The following is a 24,690-nucleotide window of genomic DNA, read 5'->3' on the forward strand; positions in this document are numbered from 1 at the left end:
TTGTTTGTTTTTGCTTTAAGAAGATTTCAGACAAACATATTTCAAGATTTTTAAAGCTGCCCCCAAGGCTGGAAAGTCAGTTTCCATTTATCTGAACCCCTCAAAGGTTTTGCAAAGTCAGATGTTAAACTCTGATCATTCAAAATAATATAATCATTTGCGCTATTTGCATAACCAGCACCTTCTCATCTGCATTTACTCTACAGGAATGAGGAGGGAATTTTGCACGTATGTCCTTACAGAATTCCATATAGACTTGAACATACATGATCAATGACAGCCATAAAGAGACAAACCTACCCACAGCAATACAGAACAGAGAAGTCATCTGAAACCAAAAGGCTCCTGGAAGCCTGTGCTCTATGCAAGAAGAGGGCACATGCTTCCTGCCCCTTCCCAGGCACAGAGACTTCAAGGAGAAAGGTGAAGCTCCTCCCAGTTCCCTGGACAAGTCCCTTTTCAACACCTTCTGTATCATCTTTATGCTGAGAATTCACACTCATACACAAGGGAGAGTAAAAAATGGGAAATATATAAAAGAGGCATCAAACTCAGTGCTTCTCTGAATCACAGGAACAAATCACATCCCTTCATTAAAAATAATTCATGATACAGATTTCCACAATCAGAGTTTGAGCTAGATAACAGAGTGCTGTAACATACCTTTCACCAAGGATCTTCTGGCAAAGAAAGACTTACCTGCTGCAAGCTGACCTGGCCAGAGCCAAAATACCAGGCTCCAACCTGCCCAGACACAGCTAAGTTAAGGCAGCCACAGGTGCAGCCTTCCACCAGCAGGAAGTAAGGTACGGGGGTGGCTGCCGTGGAGAAGTCTCTGGAACAAGCTGAGAGCCTTCCTCCATCAGGAAAACACAATCTAGTAACCTTGCTGCTCCTGTGGCTCATTACATCCTTAACTGGGCTCTGAATGCAACGCAACTGCAACCCTTTTTCCTGTGACTCTCGGTGTTATTTCCAGTTGTTCCGAGTCTTTCCGTGAGCCTGTCTAGCAACAGGGTTAGGCCAGGGCAACAGGAAGGCTGGTGCATCAGTGGAGTGACTGTCCAGCTGTTTGTGAGAACCTGAGCAAGCTGAGTTAACATGGGAGTGCAAACGTCCGTCTCCTGGCTGTAAAGCACTGCTGTTGTCTCTCGGGGAAATGCACTACTGATCTGCAAGCTCCGTTATTCTTTTCACATATGTGCTTGCTTGCAGCAGGCTCTCACAGCGAAGCAAACAGGTAGTGCCAGGGTAGTTTTGATGGAGAATACTGAGTGAATTAAGACACAAAGTCATTTAATAGCTTTAATATTCCAAATTGGCTACATAGGTGTTACATTGTTAAGACAAATATGCCATTCACTGAATCACAAAATCAGAAAAAGATACGTAAATTAAACATATGAACTTCCCTGGCCCCAGGGCTTCATAGCTTGGATCACAAAACAAAGATCTCAAGTTAACTGAAATTTTCCCTGTGAAGGATGGTTTCTTACTCTCATAATTACAACCCAGCCTAGACAGAGCTTGGTTGAGTTCTGGTCTCTTTTGAAAACCTGCCATTTCAGTGATAGGACTGCAAACACTGCAGAGAAAAGTTTAAAACCAACTGTCCATGCAAGAGATTTCAAGCAATCATCCTTATTAATTACAAGCCTTCTAATTTTTTTTGTTCATACTGCAATCTGCAGTTGAAATCATAATTTAATTATGTATGCCAGAAAAGACAAAACAACTTTTTTCCTGGGTCAGGACTTGCGTGGAAGGGGCTTAATGATACAGCTTTCTATAAACTCAAAGACAACTCGAGGGTCTTGGTCAGCATTGACGTAAAAGGCATCTTCATAAAACTCCTCCAGTTCCTTGACATTTCTGTAATAGGCTTCCAGGCGCATCTCAATATTTTCTTCCTTGTCTTTAGGGTTCTGCTTGAGACGGGCTTGGATCTCCAGTGCTGGAGCTGGTCTGAATGTAGTGTGGTATCTAGAGATGAGATACAAATGCCACCACTTCAGCTCAAGCTGGAGACATAGCAGCCATTGCCTAAGAAACTCCTATGCTTTTGCTTGTCCTAGGTCCCTGGAACTGCATCATTGTAGGTCAGGGTTTCAAAAGGATGACTGGAAATTTCAGAGTAAGTTTTCTGGTGTTCTTGATCTCAAGAACCTCAGATACCTGAGATCCAAGAGCTTCTCTTGAGCTGCCCCACAGAGACCATTGCTGGTGTGTATACACCTTGCACAAGGTGCAAACAGAAAAATCTCTATTCTCTGCCCAATAGTCCAGGCTCATAAACATTTCTATATTTCATCCAGATCCAATCCTTAAGTAATACACGTTTTACTTGTGATCTTTGATTCTCAGTCTGGTATCTAAAAAAATACCCTTAACCCTTAGAATCTGTTAAAAGTCTTTGCTGTTGTTTACTGTTAGGCTGATGATATTTCTGACATCAGGCAGAAAAAAACTGCCAAACTGTGAGTGCTCTTTCTGCATTGAGGTAATGAGTGCAAACACGGCCCTGCGTCCAAGTACCGCTGAAGGATCTGTATCTTAAAATGTGTTTCAGAGTCTCAGGCACTGGGGACTTCCCTGCTGCAATTCAAAAGGCCAGCAACAGGGCTGATGTTGCCAATGCAATTGGCAAAAGTATTTCCCTTCAGCAAGCATACAGCTGGGTGCTTCCAGCAAATGGCATAAGGCTAACTGAAGCACAAGCCTCGTTTGACACAAACTCCAAACCACCACAATGTCGAGCTCGAAACACAGGTATGTTTTCCCTCTTGGTAACTCACTATGAGCAGGTTTAATTCTGTTAGTACTAAAGGTCAGTGGAAGAAGTTAATACCAACGCCCTACCTCAGTCTCTGGTTCTGGGAGGACACTTGGTAGACTATAATTCTCAATATCTTCTTATGATTGCTGAAGATAAAAGGTTAATTCACTTTGAGCTAAGCTTTAGTTATTTCTAACTTCCAAAACACTAGAATTTGGCTTGGCTGGGCTGAGTTCACAGTTGTGGGTTCACTCATCTAGTGAGCAGTCTTCAGCAAGTCAGAGGCTTGTGCTCATCACCAGAGCCCAGCAGCAGTGTTGTGATCCAGCTCAGTCTGCCCAGATAGCTGAGACTAAGAAGTACTTTGACAATGTTTCTATATTGTCAAAGGCTTCCAACAACTGCTAAAAGCTCATTTGCAAACAGATATTTAAAATTGCTGACACTGATTAAGTGTCTCCTGTGCCTAAAATAAAAACAATTTACCCTTCTTCCTGTAGAGCCAAATTTTCTGAAACTGCTGAGACATATTAAAAAAAGAGAGAGAGAGACAGAGTTTCTGTGTCTCTGTACTGAACTGCATTACAGTTCCTGCCGACACGATGATGTGAATGCAGTGCTCATTGCACATTAGGATTATTTAGAGCACAGCTGAAGCCCACCCTCTTCACCACACTGCAGTCAGTGGTGCAGGTTTAACATAATGCTGGGAATTAGATAGAGCATTTAAAACAATTCAATTCACAATGAATTTGGAAAGAGTAAAACCCAGACTTTGGAAGAAGAAAGCGTGCTAACTGGAGCAGATACTGAACAGGCTAATCCTAATGATAAGAAATGCAAAGATGTGTGAATGATTTGCTTCATAATGTTAATTTTTTTCTGAACAACTGCATCACTTATTACTAAAACAAAGGAAAAAGTTACAGCAAATCACTGCTGCTGTTGCAAATTAATGTTGCACCTATAGTGTAATGTCTGAATAATCATCTATCACTTTGACACAAGTCCAATATTTATGGCCTTAATTTTTGCATATTTGGTATTTGTCTTTGATTCAATAGGATGTACTGAAATATTAGAAAAAGTAAAATGGTGGTTTACAATTTAAGAGAGGAGAATTGTCTATTTGAGAAGTCCATCATAAAAATAGACCACAAGCAAAAGTTGCAAATCCAGCACCAAATCCAGTAGGTATTTAGGAAGATATTTCACTGTTACTTTTCCCCTGAAAACAAGGGCGGAAGAGACAGTAAACCTGAAGGTCACTGATGAAATAAGGTGATGTGACTGCCAGTGAGGTGAACCGCCGTGTTTGAGAACCAAATCTTGCAGTGACTCACTGACTCAAACGTGTTTGCTCTACTGAGCAGGAATTGTATCATGTCTCTCAGTACACAGAACCATCACAGGAGCTGGGGGAAGTAAAGTGCAGCAAGATTTCCTCTTCCCCAGCTGGAAAAACCTTCAAATTTCCCATGGGAATGGGTGAAAACCACCTACATTTAGGCTAGGTTTCAGACATATTCCCTCAGCATTATTTTACCCACCAGTTTAGTCACCATTAATATGATAAAAACTGAGCTACTGCTACTGTAGATTTCACTCTCAGGGATTTTAAAATGCACTAGTCTGAGACTAGGACCTTGCTGCAGCAGGTAGGTAGGCTGGTATTTGAGTAGCTATGAAATTTTTAACCTTTCTTTTAAGGAATCCCTAAGCAAGAGAACGATATTCCTGAATTTCCTCAGATTTCTGTGAAGTCTATCTGACACTTTCATCTCACTGACAGACTTAAAAATTGTCAAACATGAGACACCAATGCTAACCTTTCCCCAGTGACCGGATCAATCCTCCGTTGAGACAGACGTTCCATGATGGACTCATAGGGGAGATTGAAGAAAAATACCCTACGGAGAACATAATAATTAACAGCATTAACATCCTGAGAACAGCACTTGTGACCTTCTGAGTATGAGTTAATCCTTACCCTAAAGGAAGGGCACGCATGAACATGGAAATGACAGTACCGCTCAAGATCACCAACCATGCAAGATTAGCATATGCATGGCACCTCTGTTCTCTGCTTCTTCTCCTCACATCTTACTTAGCCTCCAAGCTCATTGAGGCAGGAGCTCTTTGCTATGCAACACGTACAGTGCTAGGCACAGGGGCCTAACACACAACGCAGTGTGGACACCTGTGACGGCGCTGCACTTGGAGCCCCCATCAGTGGAAGTGTCACATTCCACTTAAAATGCAGCAGTTACCTTCAACTTTCTCCGGTTTCAGCTACTTATTTGAACTAGTAAATCCAGTCACAACGACTTTGAGCAAAAGGTAGGCAGAAAATTGCTGCTGTCCTGCCAAGGACAGAAAAACAGTTTGCCTGCCAATATTCTTCCCTCATGGCAGTGCTATATGACTTACTGCCTGTAAAAGGGTTTCCCCGCTTGCTGTCTTAGCCTCCTTTCATTTCTTTCACCCTTGTCTCCCCACATGGTCCCAAAGTGTGAGTCCGCCTATCTCCTACTGCTATCATGCATCCTTTAAAGCAGAGCAAGTAATAAGCCTTAGTTCATGCCACATGATGATGCTGACAATTCCCTGTCCCTTCTACTGCTTTAATCTGCAGAGACCAGCGCTAGGACATGGGAGGCAGTTCAGTGTGAGAAGCTATTTGACAATAAGCCTCTCTTTTGAGACTCCTAAGAAAGGAAACATTAATGTGGGATTTTAAGATTAATATCTGCAGTTCCCATTGAGTTTGAACAAGACACTGCTCAGCATGTTAAAAAGTCAGTGTCAACGGTGTGGGTTATTGCTATGAACAGCTTTTCACCAGAGAACAGAGTGGGACTTGCCAACTTATTTCACACATCATACACAGGAGCCTTGATTCGAATCAGGGATGCTGAACCAGAAATTATCTATCACTATCAACCCCAGGCACGTTACACTGTTACATAAACTATTGTGCCCATCCCAAAGCGACCCTTCCTTGTCAGTTCATTATAATCATTCTGTTAATTTTATACTCTAGTTCAAAACTCTTCAGCAGAAAATTCTCACCACACTGCTGAGGATAGGTGACGTGAGTCCCCGGCCTGGGGAGCGTCCCACAGTCAATGGAGAAACCATTCCAATGCCAGAGCAAAGCGGGGCTGGACAGGGATCACCTTTAACAATTCTTCCAAAGTAAAACAAGGAATAAGGCTTCCTTTGAAAACTTATGGAAATAAACTTTTACCAATCAAACAAGGCCTGAAGGTTGCAAGTGCACCTTTCTTTCTAACACACCTTCCTCTGCTGCTGCCTTAAAGGCCAGACTTCCTCTTCTCACTTTTGTCTGCCTCTCACAAAAGATACTGTATGCTTTAGACATTCACCAAAGGAACATTTTATACTGACTGGGTGGGATCAGACCAGATGAAAGGCTGAGCTTTACCTCTGCATGCACATAACAGATTACTAGAATCCTTTGTAAGATTTAAAGTTATGAAAATCATTTCTCTTTTCAAATGTTTACAGATACTGACTTCTAGTCACATTGTGGTAACAAAATAACAGCCAGGAATAAAACATTCGAGATCTTGCAGGTTCCAAAGACAGGAAAAGAACAACAGTTTCAACACTCTTTTATCCCTTACACTCTTAACATTTTGTTTTTCTTTGTTTCTGTTGCCCAACAATGGCACAAAAACGTGATTGTCAGAACAGGTAACATCTGATGATGTATCTCAAGATGAATATTCTAGTAGAGAGGAACAACATTTATACAGTCACGATAATTGATACGGCTTCCTATTATATTCTGAAATAAACAAAAACACTAAAGGATTATAACCTGGCATATCAAGAAATCTTGTTGTAATTCATAGTTACTAGCTCAAAAAGTATTATGGTATTTGAAAAAGAAGAGCCTAAAAAAACTCCACTTAAAAAGCTGCCAACAAAATGAACTCTGAAAGCCTTGTCTGAGATTCCTTTCTTTTTTATACAAGATGCTTCTTATTAGCCAGTCTGGTGTCACCATTAAGGAAGAGTGCAGGAGGAAAAGTATAGACATTTCTGCTAATACGGATTTTTCCCCCCTATGTATTGTCTAGCAGCAGAGACAGAATATACAGTGTAACAGCAAAAACTCCTAATCTTATGGTCCTTCCAGTGGAAGGTGTGATGCCTTGCCCTGCCATACTGCACATCTCCTACGGATAAGAGAAAACATCACTCCCCAGGGCTGTCAATTTAAAATCATTCAAAAGCAGGAAAAAGGATTAAAAAAAAGAAATAAAGAAAGAAAGGGGGAAAACACATACACAGAACTACTGACTAGACTTAAAATACTTCCAAAAAATACTTCCAATTAGAAAGCTTTATTATCATTTTGACAGAGACACGTACAATGCAAAGTCTATTATGTGACCCCAGGGGGCTTACTCATGGGAGTAAAGCCTGTTTTCACACCCGCATTCTCTGCAGCCTTCAGTATATGATATATCGTCAGCTTCTCAAGGTGTTCCTGAGCAACACCTTGCCCCATGTCCCTTTCTCAGGCTACTACAACGATGATCACAGAATGAACCTCCAATCGTCCTGGTGACATTACCATCAGATTGCTCCTTGAAATCCTCATAAGATGCAGGGCTGTATCCACAGCCTCCGACCAGTGTTCAGAGTAGCAACCGAACCAGCTCCCAGCGAGCACTGGGTTCAGCACTTGGCCCCTTTCATGTACAGGGTATAATATTTTTCAAATAAATGCACCCTCCTTAAAGCTCGCTTTAGGAATCAGCCAGGCTTTGTATGTTGTAATGTGTCACAACTTCTATGAAGAGAAAATATGAAACAGATGTCATTAGAATTGGTAGACAGGGAGGCAAGGAAACACAGCCTCATATCAAAGGATACTACATTATACTGCCAGATTAGCATCCAGCACTGCTTCTCTTTCAGAGCTGGCAAGCCGTTAGTTCAGCTCTGCGAACGTCACTGGGCAGGACTGCCAGGCACACAACCAGGGAGGACCGGCCGGAGCTGTACGGACAAGCTCACATTCCTGTATCACAGGCTCAACTCCTACCTAGGGACAACCAAAAATCATCAGCACCCAGTCTCAGTTTGGTGTGCTGTGGGTATAACCTGGTAGACTCTCTCAGCCAAGGTGTCTGCGGACACGTCCCCGTAAGTATGATGGAGCGGAAACCCAGCTGCTAGACCAACGCCAAGTGATTCGCGAGCAAAGCTCTGCTCCCTCTCCTTTGTTCGCGCTCCTGGGAGAGAGAAGTGAGAGAAGGTCCAGTCCTGCCAGCTAGCTTTCACAAATACTAAAACCATGAACACAAACGTTAAAAGGAAAAAAAAATAAATAACTTGTGTTAGAATCCTGCCTCCTTCTGTACTTTATATCACTGAACTCATCTCTTACCGCCTCTAGACACATTAGAGAGATAACATTCTGGCAAAGTAATAATGTTGATGACACCCTCGTTGTCAAAGGCCCTATTCTGAGAACCAGCCCACCTTTGGGTGCCAGTGAAATATATGGGGCTCCCACCCAGCAGGAATACAATGATGTTTAGCTGCCAGCCAGGGACTATTTCAATCACTTCTGGCATTTGATTATTTGGATGGTGTCTTCCAACACCTTGAGGTCACTAGGCCATTCTGACAGCTTCCCTGCACAAACGGCGAAGGGACAGGCAAAAATAGTGGTGGTAGTTTTATTTCAAGTCCGACTGATTATGGAACAGTTTTCTTAAAAAAAAAAAAAAAAAAAAAAAAAAAAAAAAAAGTGCAACTGCCATATGGTAGATGAAGAAAGTTTTTTCACTTACACAAGAGCATTTATCTAATCCTGCCCAAGGTGTTAGTTCTGGATGGCAAACAACCTAGTTAATCCAAGTTATTTAAAACTGACATTCCTGAGGCCTGGCCTCATGAGAATATTTTTGGTTTTCCTGCTTTGTAGATATAATGGCACTAAGTCAAAGCATCTGTAATGGAAAAATTAGGAAGGCTGCCATGACAAACTACATATTGCGTGCTTTAATTCTGGTATGACTGAGGTAACGATCAAGGGATGCTTCTCCTCCCCAGACAGGTACTGACCTTCCAAGACAGCTCCCTGCCTCACCAGCTGCCTTCACATCTCAAGAGAACCAAAGCTTTGCCTGCAGACCACGGCTTTCCACAGCTTTTGGTCCTGTAACTTAAACATAGCTGCTTTACGAGGCTGACCCAGATGAATAATCTGGATGTTGACTGTTCTAGATTCGAGCTATTTACTTAGGTGAGACTCTCGTCCTTGTCATCGCACATTAACTGGACTTGCTCTGAACTGACAGTAGTGGACTGGAGCCCAAAGCCAAGCCCTTTCATGTAATTATTGTCTGTGAAAGTTGACCTACATCATTAAATCCAATTGCATTCACACCTTGTCTTCATTTAAGGATGAAAAAAGAATGCAGCATTATATCTATGGCAAAATCCTGACTCCTTAGCTGGCTTTTAAAAACAAGCTAGGACCAGTAACAGATACTACTGATGTGCTTGCAGCTACACTGGGGCCAGACTAAGTTTTGCAATAAAGTTAAGATCCTTGAGTTAAAAAAAAAATGGATAATTTTTATTGCAGCATTTAAACTTTTAAGTTGAAACTGCAACTTTAAAAATAGTAAGCTATTAATCTTTTCCTTATTTTCTTGAATCCTATATATCTTCTCCCCCATAGGCAGGTACCAGCTGCCATATTCCCATTCTTCACGCTCTGCACTTCCTAAAAAAAGAGGCCCCTGCTGGCCAATTCTTGTTTAAAATTGTACATAATTGATAGTGGCAAATCTACCCCAGCTGTGTCTAAAACCTCTCCAGGGGCAAGAAAAACACTCTCTGTGACTGTCATTAACTACTAAATTAGCAAGTGCTCCTGGCAGTTTACAATGTACCACATCAGTCTGCTTCGAAAAAAAGAACATGAAGATCAGATTGCTGTCTGATCTTGAAGTTACGGCAAACTTTACTGTCAGAACTTTGACAGAATCCTAGCTAAATCAGAGCAAGAGAGAAAGGGTAAGAGACCGAGAGAGAGAGTGAAAAAGGGGAGGAAGGAGAGGAAGGGACCCAAACTTACCCTCTTTTCCAGGCAGACAAATAGAAAATGTCAAACCAAGGCTGGAAAATGGAGCCTTTGATAAGGCACAGTACATTTTACACAATATGGAGATATCAATACGTTATCTGATGCTATGGCACAATTCCCCTAGGAAAACAGCTCTCCGAGAGGACTTACTTCTGGCAAAGCAATGGCTACAATTTTTGTAATTGAGATATAAAGCTGAAAACCAGATGAGGCTGTTGAAGTGTACAGATGCTGTAACTCTCTGAAAAGCTTCCACAGGTAAAATCTTTATGTGATCATTGGCACAAATGAACTTTGACTCATAAAACAAAGCCAAAGCAGGCAGCGAAGAAACTCAGCTCAACTCAGCTCTTGCAAAATGATGAAAAGCCTTGGGGGCATTATGGACTGAACCAGCAGAGGGACAAGTACCATCTCTAACAACTCCCCCTGATTTAGCTAAATTGTAGAATCCATTGCTAAAACTGAATTTTTTTGGGGGGTTAAAAATTTCTGTATTTAAAACTGTACAGACTTCTGCCTGGTCATACAAGGACAATAAACCAGGCAAACTTGGGCAAGATACAAGAAAAATTCTGCATTGCAAAAAGTTCTTTTTCTCAGGTGGCACACTTGAGTTATCAAAAGCAATATGGCAAACCAAGATCCTGGTTCTAGCTGAAGGGACCTGAATTCAAGTGACTACTCTCAGCTAAAACCCACATCATCTTACTGTACTGTTTTATTATTATTATTTCAAGGTATCTGACTTGCATTAATCAGTTCCTGTAAGGCGCATTCCCTTTCTTGTAGTATAGTCACACCTCAAATCTGAAACCTTTACTACAAGAATCAGGGGCCCAACCACAGGATCCTGACCACATTATATTCCCGTAATTATACTCAGCATCCCAAATCCCCTCTTAAAAATTAAATGGATTAAATAGATCCCATCTATCTTTTCTCCATGTTGTTTTGGTTTCTCTCAGTGCAGCTATAAACCAGGTATTTTGCCCAGAAGTGCACAGGCTAGAAACACTCTTCGAAGGCCGCACCACTACCTAGACACGAATCTTTTGTTTCCATCCTACCTAGATACTGACTTAGCACCTCAGTGTAATGGATTAAATGATCCCTATTGCTTATCTATAGAAGGAGCTGTTGGGAGGCTTGATTCACTAATGTCTTTGAAGTTCCAGGATACCTTTTGATGCCTGTTTCTATTTTGGGAAGTAATTTCACTCTCTTAAGTTTTGACCATAAGGGAAAATACATTGCACAAACTCTAAAACACAGGTTAATGGGCACAAGTGTTTTGCTCATTGAGCTCCCATAATAACTCACTTGATGACAGGCTATTTCCATTCTTCTTTTCAAATGGCTGCGTTTCTGTCAAATAACTACAAAAGGCAGCTAAGTGGGGCACTATTCCCAGTACACAGCTCCTGGCCAGGGGAGCAAGATGAACAACATCCTCCGTAGCTGCAGATGTTCCCTCCACCAGCAGAGCAGAGTAATGACTCTGGTAGATGCTTTCCATCCCCCAGCTGGACACGCTCAGCCTCCGACAGCCCAGGCAGCCGAGTCCCTCCCTTGTCCCGAGTAGCTCAGCAGCATCTCAGCAGGTACCACAGCAGCTTACACCTCGGGAACAGGCGCTGTCTCCCTGGGTAGCTGCTCTGCCTGTTTTGCAGAACAATGGGCTTGATCTCAAGCTGGGAGAAGGCAAAGTAGCTCCACGGAGTCAGGCGGATTTACACCAGCGAGGAAGCCCAGGCCTGCTGGCAGCGAGAGCCATTCCACCCGACAGTGGGCTGAAGAACTAGCTGCTGTGTGAATGTTACATAAGCACAGTGTAAAGCACACACCTGCAGAGGAAATGTTTTCATTGTAGGGGCTTCAACGCATTTTTAAAGCTTCTTTTGAAAAGGTAACGTTAACTCTTTCCATACCTAATCAGCGGCCTGGATGCCTTAGTACCTCCATTCAAAACCGCTTTACATTTCTCCCCTCATTTTTATTCTTTGCCTCCTTCTTACTCTGAGCTGTTATTCCAGCATCTTTGCATTCCCCCTGGAGTTCATTCCAGCGGCGCTTTATGAATCACGGAATAAGATGGCAGCAGGCACTGCTTTAGAGTAATGTGGCTGGCACAATTTCCACTATCTGTAAGGTTAATCAAACTCAGTCTCAGTAACCGAAAGCCTCTGCAGCCCCAGAGGCCTGAGGTCAGGAACCTAAATCCACTCCCCCAAAATGCAGTCATGTTTCTTACAGGCTTGCAACCCTCCCCTACAGTAACTGTGATTCTGCAAAGCAAATACTGAGTGGAGCAAGAATTCCAGGGTTAAGTACTAGCAAACTCATATCAGAACTGATGTCTTTGCTACCTGTCTGCAGCTTTTCTCTAGTATCCGCTGCTCCTAACAAGGAAAGCTATACTTTTCTTCCTTTTGAATAAACAGAATCAAATTTATAGTAAATGATGTTTAATCTTAACTGCTATTACGAAACACTACATTCAGCTCCCCTCCCCCAATCATTTAAACGCTAACTTTTGTTGTTGGTAGGATATTTGTCATATAAAATAAAATAAATAAAGGAACCAACACCTAAAAGTATATGATTTGGGGGCAAGGGGAGGGAATAAAAGAATGGGTTATAATGTGCCATTTTATATGTGCGTCAAAGGAAACCAATTTCATAATAGGGAATAAAAATTCCCTGTTTAAATACTGTCAAATAAATCCTCAAATGTAATAGGGTTCACTTCTGGGGAAAAGAAAACTAAATCTTATTAAATATTAATGTGGCACAGTATTAATTAAGAGAGAAAAAAGTCCATCAAGAGAACCCCAATATGTTTACTGTGTCCCCAGGAAGCTGGAAAATTTCACAATCAAGTGTGTAAATGTTCTAAAAAAGGGTCCTGAATATTTTATGAATATTTGTCATAAAACAGAAATAATAACCACTGTGCAGAGCTATTAGAATTAATATTTATGCTGCCCGCCATGAAATATTCATGGGGACAGAGAAAGGGGGGCCCGTAAGACAAGAATTAATTTACATTGGGCTTGGTTTACCCGCTGGCTTGATGTTTAAAGACGGGTTGACAAGCCTCCGTATGAATCCGTCAGTCACTTGCAGCAATAGGTGGGGTGAAGGCAGGGAGAGGCGGGGGGGAAACGGGTCCAGGCTGCTGACAGCTCACAGATTGAGTTTCTGACAGCCCTTAAAAAACCTAAACGGCCCCCCACCTTTTTTTCCTTCTTCCATTGCCCAAGGCGCTCTGTACTGCCACCGTTCATCCGATCTTCCCTTCCATCTGCTGAAATTAAGGAATTAATGAGTGCTATACACTTTACAGCGGGCCCCAGGAATGTTTACTGGTGATTAAATTATAATGCAGCCAAGCTGTATAATTCATGAACCAATTAAAGGAAGTGTTAGTTGATTTGATGGGATGAGGACGTACAAAAAGCATTTAACTAATAGGGAACCGTGGGCTGCCGGTCGCATTGGCTTTCTCGGATTACGCGGCTAATTGCTCTGCTTTATAAGGCTGTCACAGATAGCCATACATATTTCATTGTTCTCAAATACTTCAATTGTTTGCTTTCGTGTTGCTGCTGTAATATGTAGAAGCCCAGCCAAACTTCAGTGTAGTTAAAGCACTACTCTGCAAAAGCAGGTTGCTTTGGGAGGAGGGAGGAGTGAGAGGGGCAGAAGGAGAAGGCTGGCTGACAAAGGAGTAACTTAAAGCCTCAGAGTTAAATGTCACTCAGCAATTACATGATTAAAAGGTGCAACATATGATAGTCTTTTGTTTTACAACTTTTTGGACACTGGTATTCTCTTCTGACTTCACTGCAGAGAAAATATTGGTAAACTAGAATGCATTTATTGTTTTTTAATACTGGGGACCAAGAGAAGGAAGAGGAAAAGGGAAGTATCCTTAAAAAAACTCCAGCAGGGACCAGCTAGATTGCGGTGGTTATCAGGAATAATACATTGTGTTTTAACTTACACAGCTCCACATTCTAAAATACATGAGAGATGAAGGAGTTTGATTTCCCATCGGGGAAGACGCTCAATGCCTAATTCAGAGAGTTGCCGAGTCGTGCTAGCTGTTCAGACCAACAACTCCAGCTTATTACACAAGCAACGGGGAGATTTACCATTTCTGGTGTTTTACAAAGCTCGCCCCCACAGGACTTGATGAAGCCGTCCCTCCCGAACCGAAGACGCCTATCAGCCGAGCTACTCCTGCCCTCCATCAAAAACAAGCACGTTCTTCCTGCGGCAAAATCCTTAACCCACACAGAGCAATACCTTCATTGCTGAAGAAATTAGGTACAACGAGCTAAACATGACGCATGCACACAGACTGGTGGTTAGACTTTGACATCTAGTGACTAGAGACTAAAGAAAAAGCCAGGTTAGCACACCAATTCTGTGGCCAGATGATGAGGATGGCCAACTTTTATGGGTCCCTAACTGGGTACATACTGTCACCCACCCGAGCAGCACTGCAGTGATTCTTGACCTACTGTCTAACACAGGGCTTTACATTTCAACATGCTGTACAAACGCGAGCCGAACGATTTTCAAAATACCCTATTATATAGAGCTTATAATCCAGTTTGTCCCTTTCCTTGCACCCATTCCCTCCAGGAGACAGCTTTGGAAAGCAGTCGCAGCAGAGTGGCCCCTGCGACACCTCCTCTTCCAGCCTGTCACCCAGGTATATGCATTTCCTCCTCACACGCCCCATCTTACAGCAAGGAGCGTGAAAACCCCCCTCTCAACTTGGCAGCTCCAGAGAGCCCGAGAGGGCATGCTGATTAGCCAGAAGCAAAACTGTGCAAAAACCACACCAGTCTGAAGGAAGGTTTTGTTAGGTAGGGCTAGCCAGCAGCTGGCACTCAAGGTAACTCTTCAAAAGGTGCTAGTTCACTTTGACGTTAGGTTCTGAACAAGGGTCCTCCACCACCCCGCAAAGTGCCACAACACAAAACGAAAAAACACCCGCCTCTGCCCTCCTGTTGGAATTGTTCTGTTTTGTATAAATAAATAAATCAAAACAAAAAAGCAGAGTACTTTAGCAGTTTAATGATGCGGGTGTTCACCAGGGATGCAAGACACTTAAATTCAGCGAATGCTTACTTTTTTTCAATAAAGCAGAATTACCCTAAGAAGCCCCCGAAATTAGGGACTGAACAGAACATCCTACATGCCAGGACAGCACTCAGATTAGCAGGCTATGTGCTGTCCAGATGGAGAATAAGCCTTTCCTTGTTCACTGTTTTTTTTTTTTTGGGGGGGGTGTTTTGTTTTTGTTAATGGGTTTTAAGAGCCTCAGTTGCATCTGCTATACCACACAGATAATTTTAAATCTCAAAAAAATTCTTCAGATACTTAAATAAAAAAAAAAGATTTTTTATACAGCTTGACCCTGATGTTAAAAAGGTATTATGCAAGAAAAGAACTATCTTAAATCACATCTTCACTTCTTTTATTTAGAACTATTGTATATTATTAGTTTGTTCCTAGTTTCTGGGTTAAGTAATGCAAAATTTTGGCTTAAGACATTAGTTTAACAAGCGGTCTCTGAAATAAGGAATAATAACACCAGTTACACAGCAGGAAAGCTTGTCATTAACCCACTGCATGGTTGAGTAAAATGGAAATTGGATTGCCTGTTCTAGAAAAAAGAAAGGTTAAATTGTTTGTTTGGGAGATAAAGTTGATGCTAAACTCACCTAAGTGGGCAGTGCCAGGATCTGAAATCTGAGTAGCCAGATAATCATCTGGACAGTTAGGCACACAGCTGAAGGCAAAGACGGGCAAGGCTTTGAATTATACCCTTACTGGATTAAACACATCTACAATCTGGTAAAATCCATTAAATACCTTTATGACACTAGTTCAGCACCTGGAATAATCACTTGTAAGCACACGTGCATGTATGTATACACAAGCTAAATGACCTTACACACTTGTCCCAGAAATGGGAAACTGCATCAACACATGGCCCTTGAAGAGGGGTGGGGGGAAGAAGCAGAGGTAAGACGCAGGCACAGAAATCACCTTCTGCCAATGATTGCTAACAGGAAACATCAGAACCTGGCAGTGTCAAGAAATCAGAAGCAATGCAGAAATTATTTCTTTGTTGCTTTTGAAGTGTCCTGGATACAATCAATCACACACAGAAAAACTCCCATATTTTGGTTCAGTGTGGAAAAGGCTATTTGCATTTCAATATGTTCAGCTTATCCTGCCAATAAAAACAAGGAATCATGAAGAAGAGATCAGGCCACTGGAGTGAAAAACATGAGATGACAACCTGCAGACCTCTCAGATAAAACAGCTCCTTGCTTGTAACATTTCTGTTGATGTCCCAATATTTCTGAATGATTGGTTTTTCAGATGAGATCAGTCAGCATGCAAATGAGGAAACAGGATCAAGACATCTCCCATATCTGATTGGATGGAGAAATTATCAAAAGACACTTTTTTCATATCAAATTTCCATCACAAAAGGTCAAACTTTCAACTCCCATTACTTTTGCTAACTGCATTTCACTGTGCCTGCCAGCTCTTTGCTGCTGCTGTTTTCAGAGGAAAGAACAGAAGTAACAAATAACGTCGTCTCCTACATCTGTCATACAGGATGGACAAATATTTTCTAATCTTATTCTATTTTTCGCTACAGCCCTCAAAAAACCTCACAGCCCAAACATCCCTTCTAACCTGATTAGCTCTTCCTAGGTTGTTTTTATTTTTCACAGTGGTTCTCTTCCGATTTTCTCATCTGCAGACTGACAAGAGCACCAGCTGTGTTGCCAGAATGTTTTGTTCTACAGTTTGGTCATTTAGAATATTTTTTGATGTATAGTTTTCTAAAATATTTTCCCTGTGTTGTCTAGCTGGACTGTCGCCTAAATACTCAAATATTAACTGGAACTCTGGATATTCCAGAAAAGCAAAAGACAGAGCCAGAGCACCATTTCCCCTGAAATCCTCATGTATTACATTTTACCTTGCAGTCCTTCCCTGATACCAAACACTACCTGGCTTTCTGTAGATTTTGTGGACAGTGTGATCAGATTCGCTCCCCCCATGCAGCCACCTTCCTCTACTGAAAGTCTGTAACAGCAGCTGACCTGCTTGCAGAGCAGCTCAAATACCTGGCTTCAGTGGAAGTTTTAGGCTGTTGCCTAATACTCCTGATCACAAGTGGGAATCATGTTCTAGTGCAACCAGTCTCTCTGCCACTAATTCCACTGTTTCCCTTCATGACTGGAAACGTCAAGTTATACTAGTAAAAAGGTGCCTGAGGATTCAGGCATGTATTTTCTTCTAGTGCCGTTGTGTTGGCTGCAGCAGATTGGAGGTTACTGCCTCCATCCACACCAGGCTTTCTCCAGAAAAGCTTATTTCTTCTGTCCTTTGACAGAAACTGCCCCACAACCTGCTAGGAGAAGAGTAGGTCCCTGAATAACTTTGACAGAAGATTTTTCCCAGCAGCAGAGCCGGTTGGTGGGACTGTGAGTGTTCCCCCACTGCTGCAATGCACAGTTGGCCAGTGTCAGTTAAGCAGCTTTCACCAATGGCTTTAGCTAATGTGGTTGAGGTGGATGAGGTCCTCTATATAATTCAATCCGACGGCTCTCCTGGAGAGGCTGGTACATCTCAAACTGCCGAACACGTTCCTCTAGTGAACATCTGATCACGGCCTGAGACTTGAAGGCTTCTCCCTTTCCTGCTCAAAGCAGGTAGCTTACATGTATGAGTTCAGAGGACTTCTGCCCTCATGGGCAGACAAATAGCACAGTAGCTCTGAACTCCTAGGTATTATCCACTGCTTTTCTGGGTTTTACAGCTGAATTTTGGAGCAGCAGAGAGAGCAAATGGTGCTAGCACAATATGATGTAAATATTAGTAAAAGTGCAGGACTCCATGTATCTGTTGGTACTGGTCCCATAAAAATTCTCTCTCAACACTATTATCATTGCAACATATATAACCCATCAGATTAGTACCTAGAGATTTCTACTCATCTGATTTTCTCTGTTCTTCTTATTACTCAACAACTAAATGTTTCACAAAGCCATTTCCTACAGAAATATTTATGTTCCCAAACGTTTATGGGCCCCTCTATCATGATCAAGCTTTTACGAGCACTCTATAGAGAACTCTGAATTAAATACATAATTCCTGATCTATCAGATCTTGGCTTGCTGCTGTGTTTGTGTATTTTATACAGCAAGGCATTGTAGTGAAGTACTGAATGCCTTACAGAAAAAACTAATTTATATAGTAAAGATATTTCTAACAGTGGCTGTGTGGGTTAGCGATTACAGAAAGCTAATGAAGATCGGGAGGATGTCTGGTTTAAATTTCAGCACAGATACTCATTGTGCCATGTTCCCTGAACAAGTTTTTTAGGTAATTTCTACACAAATATGGACATTAGGGTCTGTATCATCTCACATCGGAAGGAGATGGAAGATGATGGAAGATGCTCCTTTTAGATGCTGCACAAACATTTGCTTGCTCCACACCACACAGGTGCCCACAGCTGCACGGTCACTCTTCCTCAACCAGCGTTCACAGCTGGATCCTTTATTCTCACCGGCAGCTGCTAGTCGCGGCCACCAAACACATCAGACTCGCAGCCACCTCCAAGAGGTATTCTCCCAGATTATTTGCTTCATCTTTTTTCCAAGTTTCCAATTCTCCTCTCTTCTCCTTTTTTAAAAAAGCAGTGATTTAGACATGTATGTACATGTCCAGTAAACTAAATTTTTGGCCTCGAAGTGCATTTGCCGTATCAGATTAAGGCCATGTTCTTAGCTCTTTTGTATCCAGAAAATGCTGATCACAAAATACAGGAAAAAATTGTGAATGATAAATTCTCCAACAGCAAAATAATGGTGATTAGATTTTAATCTACAGATCTCTACTCATCACAAATCTGTTACTATTGAAGTGCTAATTATCAGACTATCTTAGCGGACAAAATGTCATTCTCTGAAATGTTTCTTTTTCTCTCTCCCCCCGCCCCCCTGAGACATGTCTGGTGAAAGGTTGTTCCAGGATGAACTGGGTATCTTAGTCAGCAGGCGAGGTCTGGAGTTCACATGATTTAATAATGGGCTCTTCAATATAGCAGAAAAAAAAGTCTAATGAGACCTACTGACTGGGAAGCTGTATTGGACATTCAAAGGCGTTCAGAGCTGCAGTGTGCACTTCTAACAGAGAGCAACTGTGCAGCAAGTTACTCAGAGTTATGGCAGATTGATCAGCATAGGCAATTTTTAAACAGAGTGGGGGTTTTTTTGTGTGTGTAAAAGATACTTTGTACTTGTTCAGGCAAGAGTGTCTGAATTGGTTGTAAGTTTCAGTCCGTTTGGAATTCATCAGATAGAACTTGATGTCTAATCAAAAGGCTAAAGACAGATTTTTCTTCTTATAATTGTTTTAAATAAAAAAGATTCTTGCTCTTTAAAAGGCCTGATATCTTTGTACAGTTGTTTGTATCTAGAAACAAATAGAAGGTAAAGGGCACTCACCTTCACTTCCACTTTGTACACACCAGGAAAATCTGAAAGCTGAGTTTTGTAGTTATTTTCTCCCTAATACAACATAGAATCCCTTATAACACAACAACGAAAAAAATTCCAAGGGTAAGACCTGCAGATTTTATAACAATTCAGGATTTTTCAAAGTGAACTGTTCATACAGCCAAACAAATCCCTGGCACAGCACTAGTTCATGCACCACTATAAGAATTGCAGTATTTAGAAATATCAGACATTCATAAGGCTTTTTTGCAAGGGCAGAGGAGGCCGAGATCAGGTTTTTTGTGTAGGTTCCCAGTAAAGGGCTTGTGCTGCCATTACCATAAATCACCCTAGAATATTAGCAACAATACAGCATCTTTCATTAAAAAAAATACCACAGCTTCTTTCAGAAGGACTGCCACTTGCCATTTCTTCTAGGTAATCAGATAGCTGTTAATTAATAAACCTGTCAGGTGAATCGTCCTGCTCTGGTCATCATTATCCATTCTGTAACAGAATCCTGCAATCATCACCACCATCCACCCCATAGCTTCCAGCTCAATTAACTTAATGCTATGCAAATGAGAGGCTCTCCTCATCATTAGCTTATAGCCCACAAATGTTAATAACATAATTGGTCCTTCAACAGGGTAATTAGACACGATTTCTTCCATTAGTCTTACAAGGCTAATTATTGTTGATAGGAGAGAAGGGATGAGTCCCAGTGCTGCATGCAAAGAGGGGCATCTGGTTAAAGCAAATATAGACAAAACATCAACAAGGTAAAACAACAGTTGAGCTCTATAACAGGGTCAGGTAGGGGTAGGGGAAAGGAAGACAGCATGATTAGAAACTTAGGAACCACTGCAGAAATTCTCTAGAAGGCAGGAACTAAAAACAAATATTCAGCTCAAACACAGAGCTCTCCTATACTTAGCAGTAAAACAAGATGATGCCCAACAAATCAGAGGAAGCTAGGCTCATGTTGTTGAAGAAGGGACTATTTGGAAGCTGTACTGATTGAACTTCTTATACTTATAATGCAAATATACAGCAAAAGAAGGACATAAAGAAGACCTTAAGAATTGGAGCTAGTCCTAGATCTTTTTTGTCCAAGCTCCTGTTCTGCCACCATAGGTTATGCAAGTTTTGTTGTGTTCTGCAGAATGATTCTTCTGAGTCGCAGATACTTAGTATAAGAATTATAGAATTGGAATACAACACATTCTTTAATAATTACCAAGCAAAAAGCATTTCAGCTACCCATTCACAACTAAAGGGAGAGGAAGGAAGATGAGACTGACTGTTAATATAATCCTGGATTCAGTATAATGGACTTGTAGCAACATTTTCAACCAAAAAAATAGCAGCAAGTTTTCAAGCTGCAGTTATATTTGGAATGGTGGCAAGAAAGCTAAGGGCTTGCTCCTACTCCAGTTATATTCGTGCAGTCTCATCCACGGAGGTTACAGATGCACAGCTGGGAACAGAATTCTGTGAAAAAACTATACTTTTGAAAGGAGAAAGTAAACTTTTTTTTTCTCTCTCTTTTTACTTTGGGGACAAATCTGTGTCCAGAACAAATCCATTGATTTCACTGCAAGTACATGAGGACAAACTCTTATTTTTGGCCACAAATTTTGTTGAAATAACCTGTCCCTAGTCTCACATTCACAAAAATGGCAGCATTTACTAGTAAAATGAGACAATTATTTTTTAATCTGCTGTCCTGTGATCTTTGGACAGTTATACCAAAAGGACATACCATTTTCTAGATTATTCACTTGCATATCAGCGGGATATTAATCAACATTCAGATCAGATCAAGTGCAAACTACGATACTAGTCTTACAGAAATACAGTACATCTTAGAAAAGAATAAGATAAAAGCTTCTATGGGGGAGAAAAAAGTCTTACTCAAAATGCATTTGAAGCCTTACAAAGGACAGAGTTCTGTAACACAGACTTTTCTAAACATTACACATTTCAGGACAGAAAATATGATCTTTACATAGCGCAAAAACACCAGGTCATTACTTACATCTGAGCCAAAGGAAGCCAATTTAAGTGATGGTGATTAATATATTTATGTGACTGCTGGTGATCCAAACGAATAGAATTAGATCCAGTGCATCTGTCAGACACAAGGGATCGCTGCAACTTCTCTCCTCAGTATAAGCTATGACAGGATTCAGCTCTGCTCTCCTAAATTGCCTTGCACTTGCTAAATTTACTTACTAGAAAATTCCGAGCAAATATCTTGTTCCAAGGCAAACAGCAGTAAATCCACTGATGTTTTAATGAAGATTACACTTTCTAATCCTCACGGTAATGACAAACCAGTCTCCATTAAATATGCAATATTACTTGACAGTTTTAATCACCCAAGTTGTATAATATTTGCTACAGACTGATGCACTTGTCTTCCTAGATCTTCAGCTTGGAGAATCTAAGTAAAAGAAACATAATGCCTGCTCTGCCTGTGGTTTTCAATACGGGCCAATTTTGCCAGCCACACTAGCTCACAGTAATGCCTTACTCTGAGGAGTCTCAGATTCAAAGAGACTATTAAACCAGAGCACAGCTGGCATAAGCTTGACCCAAGTTTTTATTCCAAAGTGCCCAAATTCTAGTAATCAGAGTCCAAAGGTAATGTACCTTCCTGATGTTGTTCCTCTATAAGTAATTGCCCTTGTGCTCTCAAAAGTAGATAGCAAACGCAGCAATAGCCTTTCATAAACTAAGTTTTAACCCAAACAGAAGTAAGGATGACCTTTCTACATTTACTCAGAATAATATTCAGACAACTTTTACTACCACAAACACAGAAGTAAATGGAAAAACATTAAAAACTTTCAGATACTTGATAACACTGGAAAAAAAATCCCTTTACCCACCATGCTTCCTCAGTTACAAAGTGTCTCCATCCACAATCTTCACATAGGCAAAACTCTAAATAGTTTTATGAATGTGCATGCTTTTTCTCCATGTAAATTAAATGCTGCCACACCATTATATTTGAAGTTTTCCTTCTCAGTCACTATTAGTCAAAAATTGTTCTGGTTCCAGACAGTTCTTGATACCAGTATCTTCCTTATAAAAACCTCCTAAATCCTGCAAAATCAGACTTGCAGACATATGGTCCTTTTTCGGCTGAGCTATTAAAAAAAATAACGTAAAATTTTGAAAATGATTGCTTTAGTCTATGAAGAAATATTCAGAATTGACAAAGTACACCATGTTTTACCTTGGTGAGATTTATCTGCATTACTTTCCATGAAATGCAACTGATAATACATGGCAGCACGTAGCTACACTGTTTCCTTCATAGCAACATTGGCTAATATAGTTAAAAGTGGTTCAACAGCAAACAGTCTCAAACATGAGCTGCAGGATGGCCTCTCAGTTTCAACACTACAACATTCACACAGCATCTTGGATACTGCTGGATCCTATTAGAGAGTTGGGGAGCAAACTAGGCGACCTGGGGGGAAACCAAGGTTGTGAGTTCAGTGAGGCCACCAAAGCAAGGAATGCCCAGCGAGGAAAAGCAAAGGTTAGATAATCTGACTAGCACTTGCTTTCCCAAGACTTTTTCATTTCCTTTCTTGAACAGAAGTTGTGTGTCATGTGAAGGCCTCGAATTGTCCCTGTCTGTTGATTTATGGAGATTAATACCACGAAGTTGTCATTGTGAATTTGGTTTTTTAAAGTCTGGTTCTTCTTTCAGGCACTTCTCAGATCTCCTTCTCAGAGCAACATATTTTCCTCTGATAGGAATGAAAATGTCTAGGTTCCCAAGGCACTGAACACAGGAAATCCGTCATCTTAGTTTCCTGAATATTAAGGGAAAGGTTTTCATATGAGAAACTTACCTTCTGGATTCACTAAAGATCTTCAGTTCCTTTCAGGAATTTGAGACAACCTCATACAAGTATTTCATATTAAATACTTTTTTCTGCAGAAACACAAGCCAGTCGTTTGCCCTGAAGTGAACAGGTGCACATAAGGGCACAATAACTCTTGTGTTACTGACCAAGTCAGAGAATCCTGAATCATGACTCTTTCCAAAATGTCACCTGATTTAGCTAGCTTTTTTACAAACTAGAGAGTGAAGTGTTCAAACAGACAGCTTCCTGCAAAGACTAATTTGACATCATTCAAAGTTCTTTGGCTCTTCAAGGTTCAAATAGTACCAATGTCACAAACTCTCAAAGTTACCTTGATCAAACTGCTGCTCCTATGCAGGCATCTAATTTGGGGAGCCAAAAGAGGAGCTAGGAACACTGGCACTGCCTTGAAGGGGTGTATACTTCATGACATTTTGGGAGGTAGCACTGAAAGTATTAATACTAAGCCCAGTGCTTTCATAGTCTAACTGTATCTGCTCCCATGCAAAGAAAGCACGGAGATTTTGCTGGTTTGGTTTGTCTCATCTAAAACTTGCTACCATTGCCAAAGAGGTGAAAAGTAGCCCAGACTCTTCAGCTTTTACAGAGTTCTCCTCCTCTCTCCAGTCAAGTGTTGAGTTCAGAAAGGAAACCCTGCTACAGGTGGCATCTTTAGAGAAAAATAGTTTCAACATGAAGGAAATCAGGAGAGGAAATCTTCGGGTTTCTTAATGTCTCTTCATCTGTGTTAGGTAGCTGCTGTAGGAAAATATCCTTCTTTTCAGCATCAAAAAGAAAGAAAGGATTGTGCACGTGGTTTTGCGTCCTTAACAGAAATCTTCACTTAGAAGTAGAAGCATTTTTTCTTTTCTCTTCCTGGAGCCTTAGGAAGCTTGCTGAGATCAGAGATCTCCTTAATTGCTGTATCCAGGATTTCACCAAACAACCTCCAGCCATCAAAAGGCGCTTGCATGAGGTAACATCTAAAAATAATACCTGCCTCCAACAACTGAAGCCAAAAATACCTCCCATTCTTGCTGGAGCAGAGTAAGAAACAAGAAGTGATGCTTGTGACAGTCAACATAGCATCCTACAGAAAGTCCATAAAACGATTTTTAAATGATATTTGATGTTTTGCTGTGGTTGACTCAAGATGCATATTAATTGCTTTACCCAAGATAGAAAGGTTATAAATCAGGCAGAATGTGCAGTAAGGGCTGCAAAGGTGACATCAGAATCTTTTTACTGTAATGATCCAATTTCATATCTACTGGATTCCTTAACAGCCACAGCTTCTACCAGGATCAGTGCTATTTTATGAGGGAAGACAAA

At 41.1% G+C, this 24,690-nt stretch overlaps 1 protein-coding gene across 3 annotated transcripts in view; it reads right to left on the reverse strand.

The window, feature by feature from the left end:
* Positions 1-1,309: 1,309 nt before the first annotated feature.
* Positions 1,310-24,690, reverse strand: part of AK8 (adenylate kinase 8) — a 73,267-nt gene continuing 49,886 nt past the window's right edge. For all 3 annotated transcript variants that reach the window (XM_062590906.1, XM_062590907.1, XM_062590908.1), the window contains 2 exons: positions 4,606-4,686; positions 1,310-1,983 (listed from right to left, as the gene is read on the reverse strand). In XM_062590906.1, the coding sequence (XP_062446890.1) occupies positions 1,749-1,983; positions 4,606-4,686 (316 nt within the window). In that variant the 3' untranslated portion in view covers positions 1,310-1,748. The remainder of the gene's footprint in view (positions 1,984-4,605; positions 4,687-24,690) is intronic.

The sequence above is a fragment of the Rhea pennata genome, chromosome 18 (assembly GCF_028389875.1).
Source record: "Rhea pennata isolate bPtePen1 chromosome 18, bPtePen1.pri, whole genome shotgun sequence".
Lineage (NCBI taxonomy): Eukaryota > Metazoa > Chordata > Aves > Rheiformes > Rheidae > Rhea > Rhea pennata.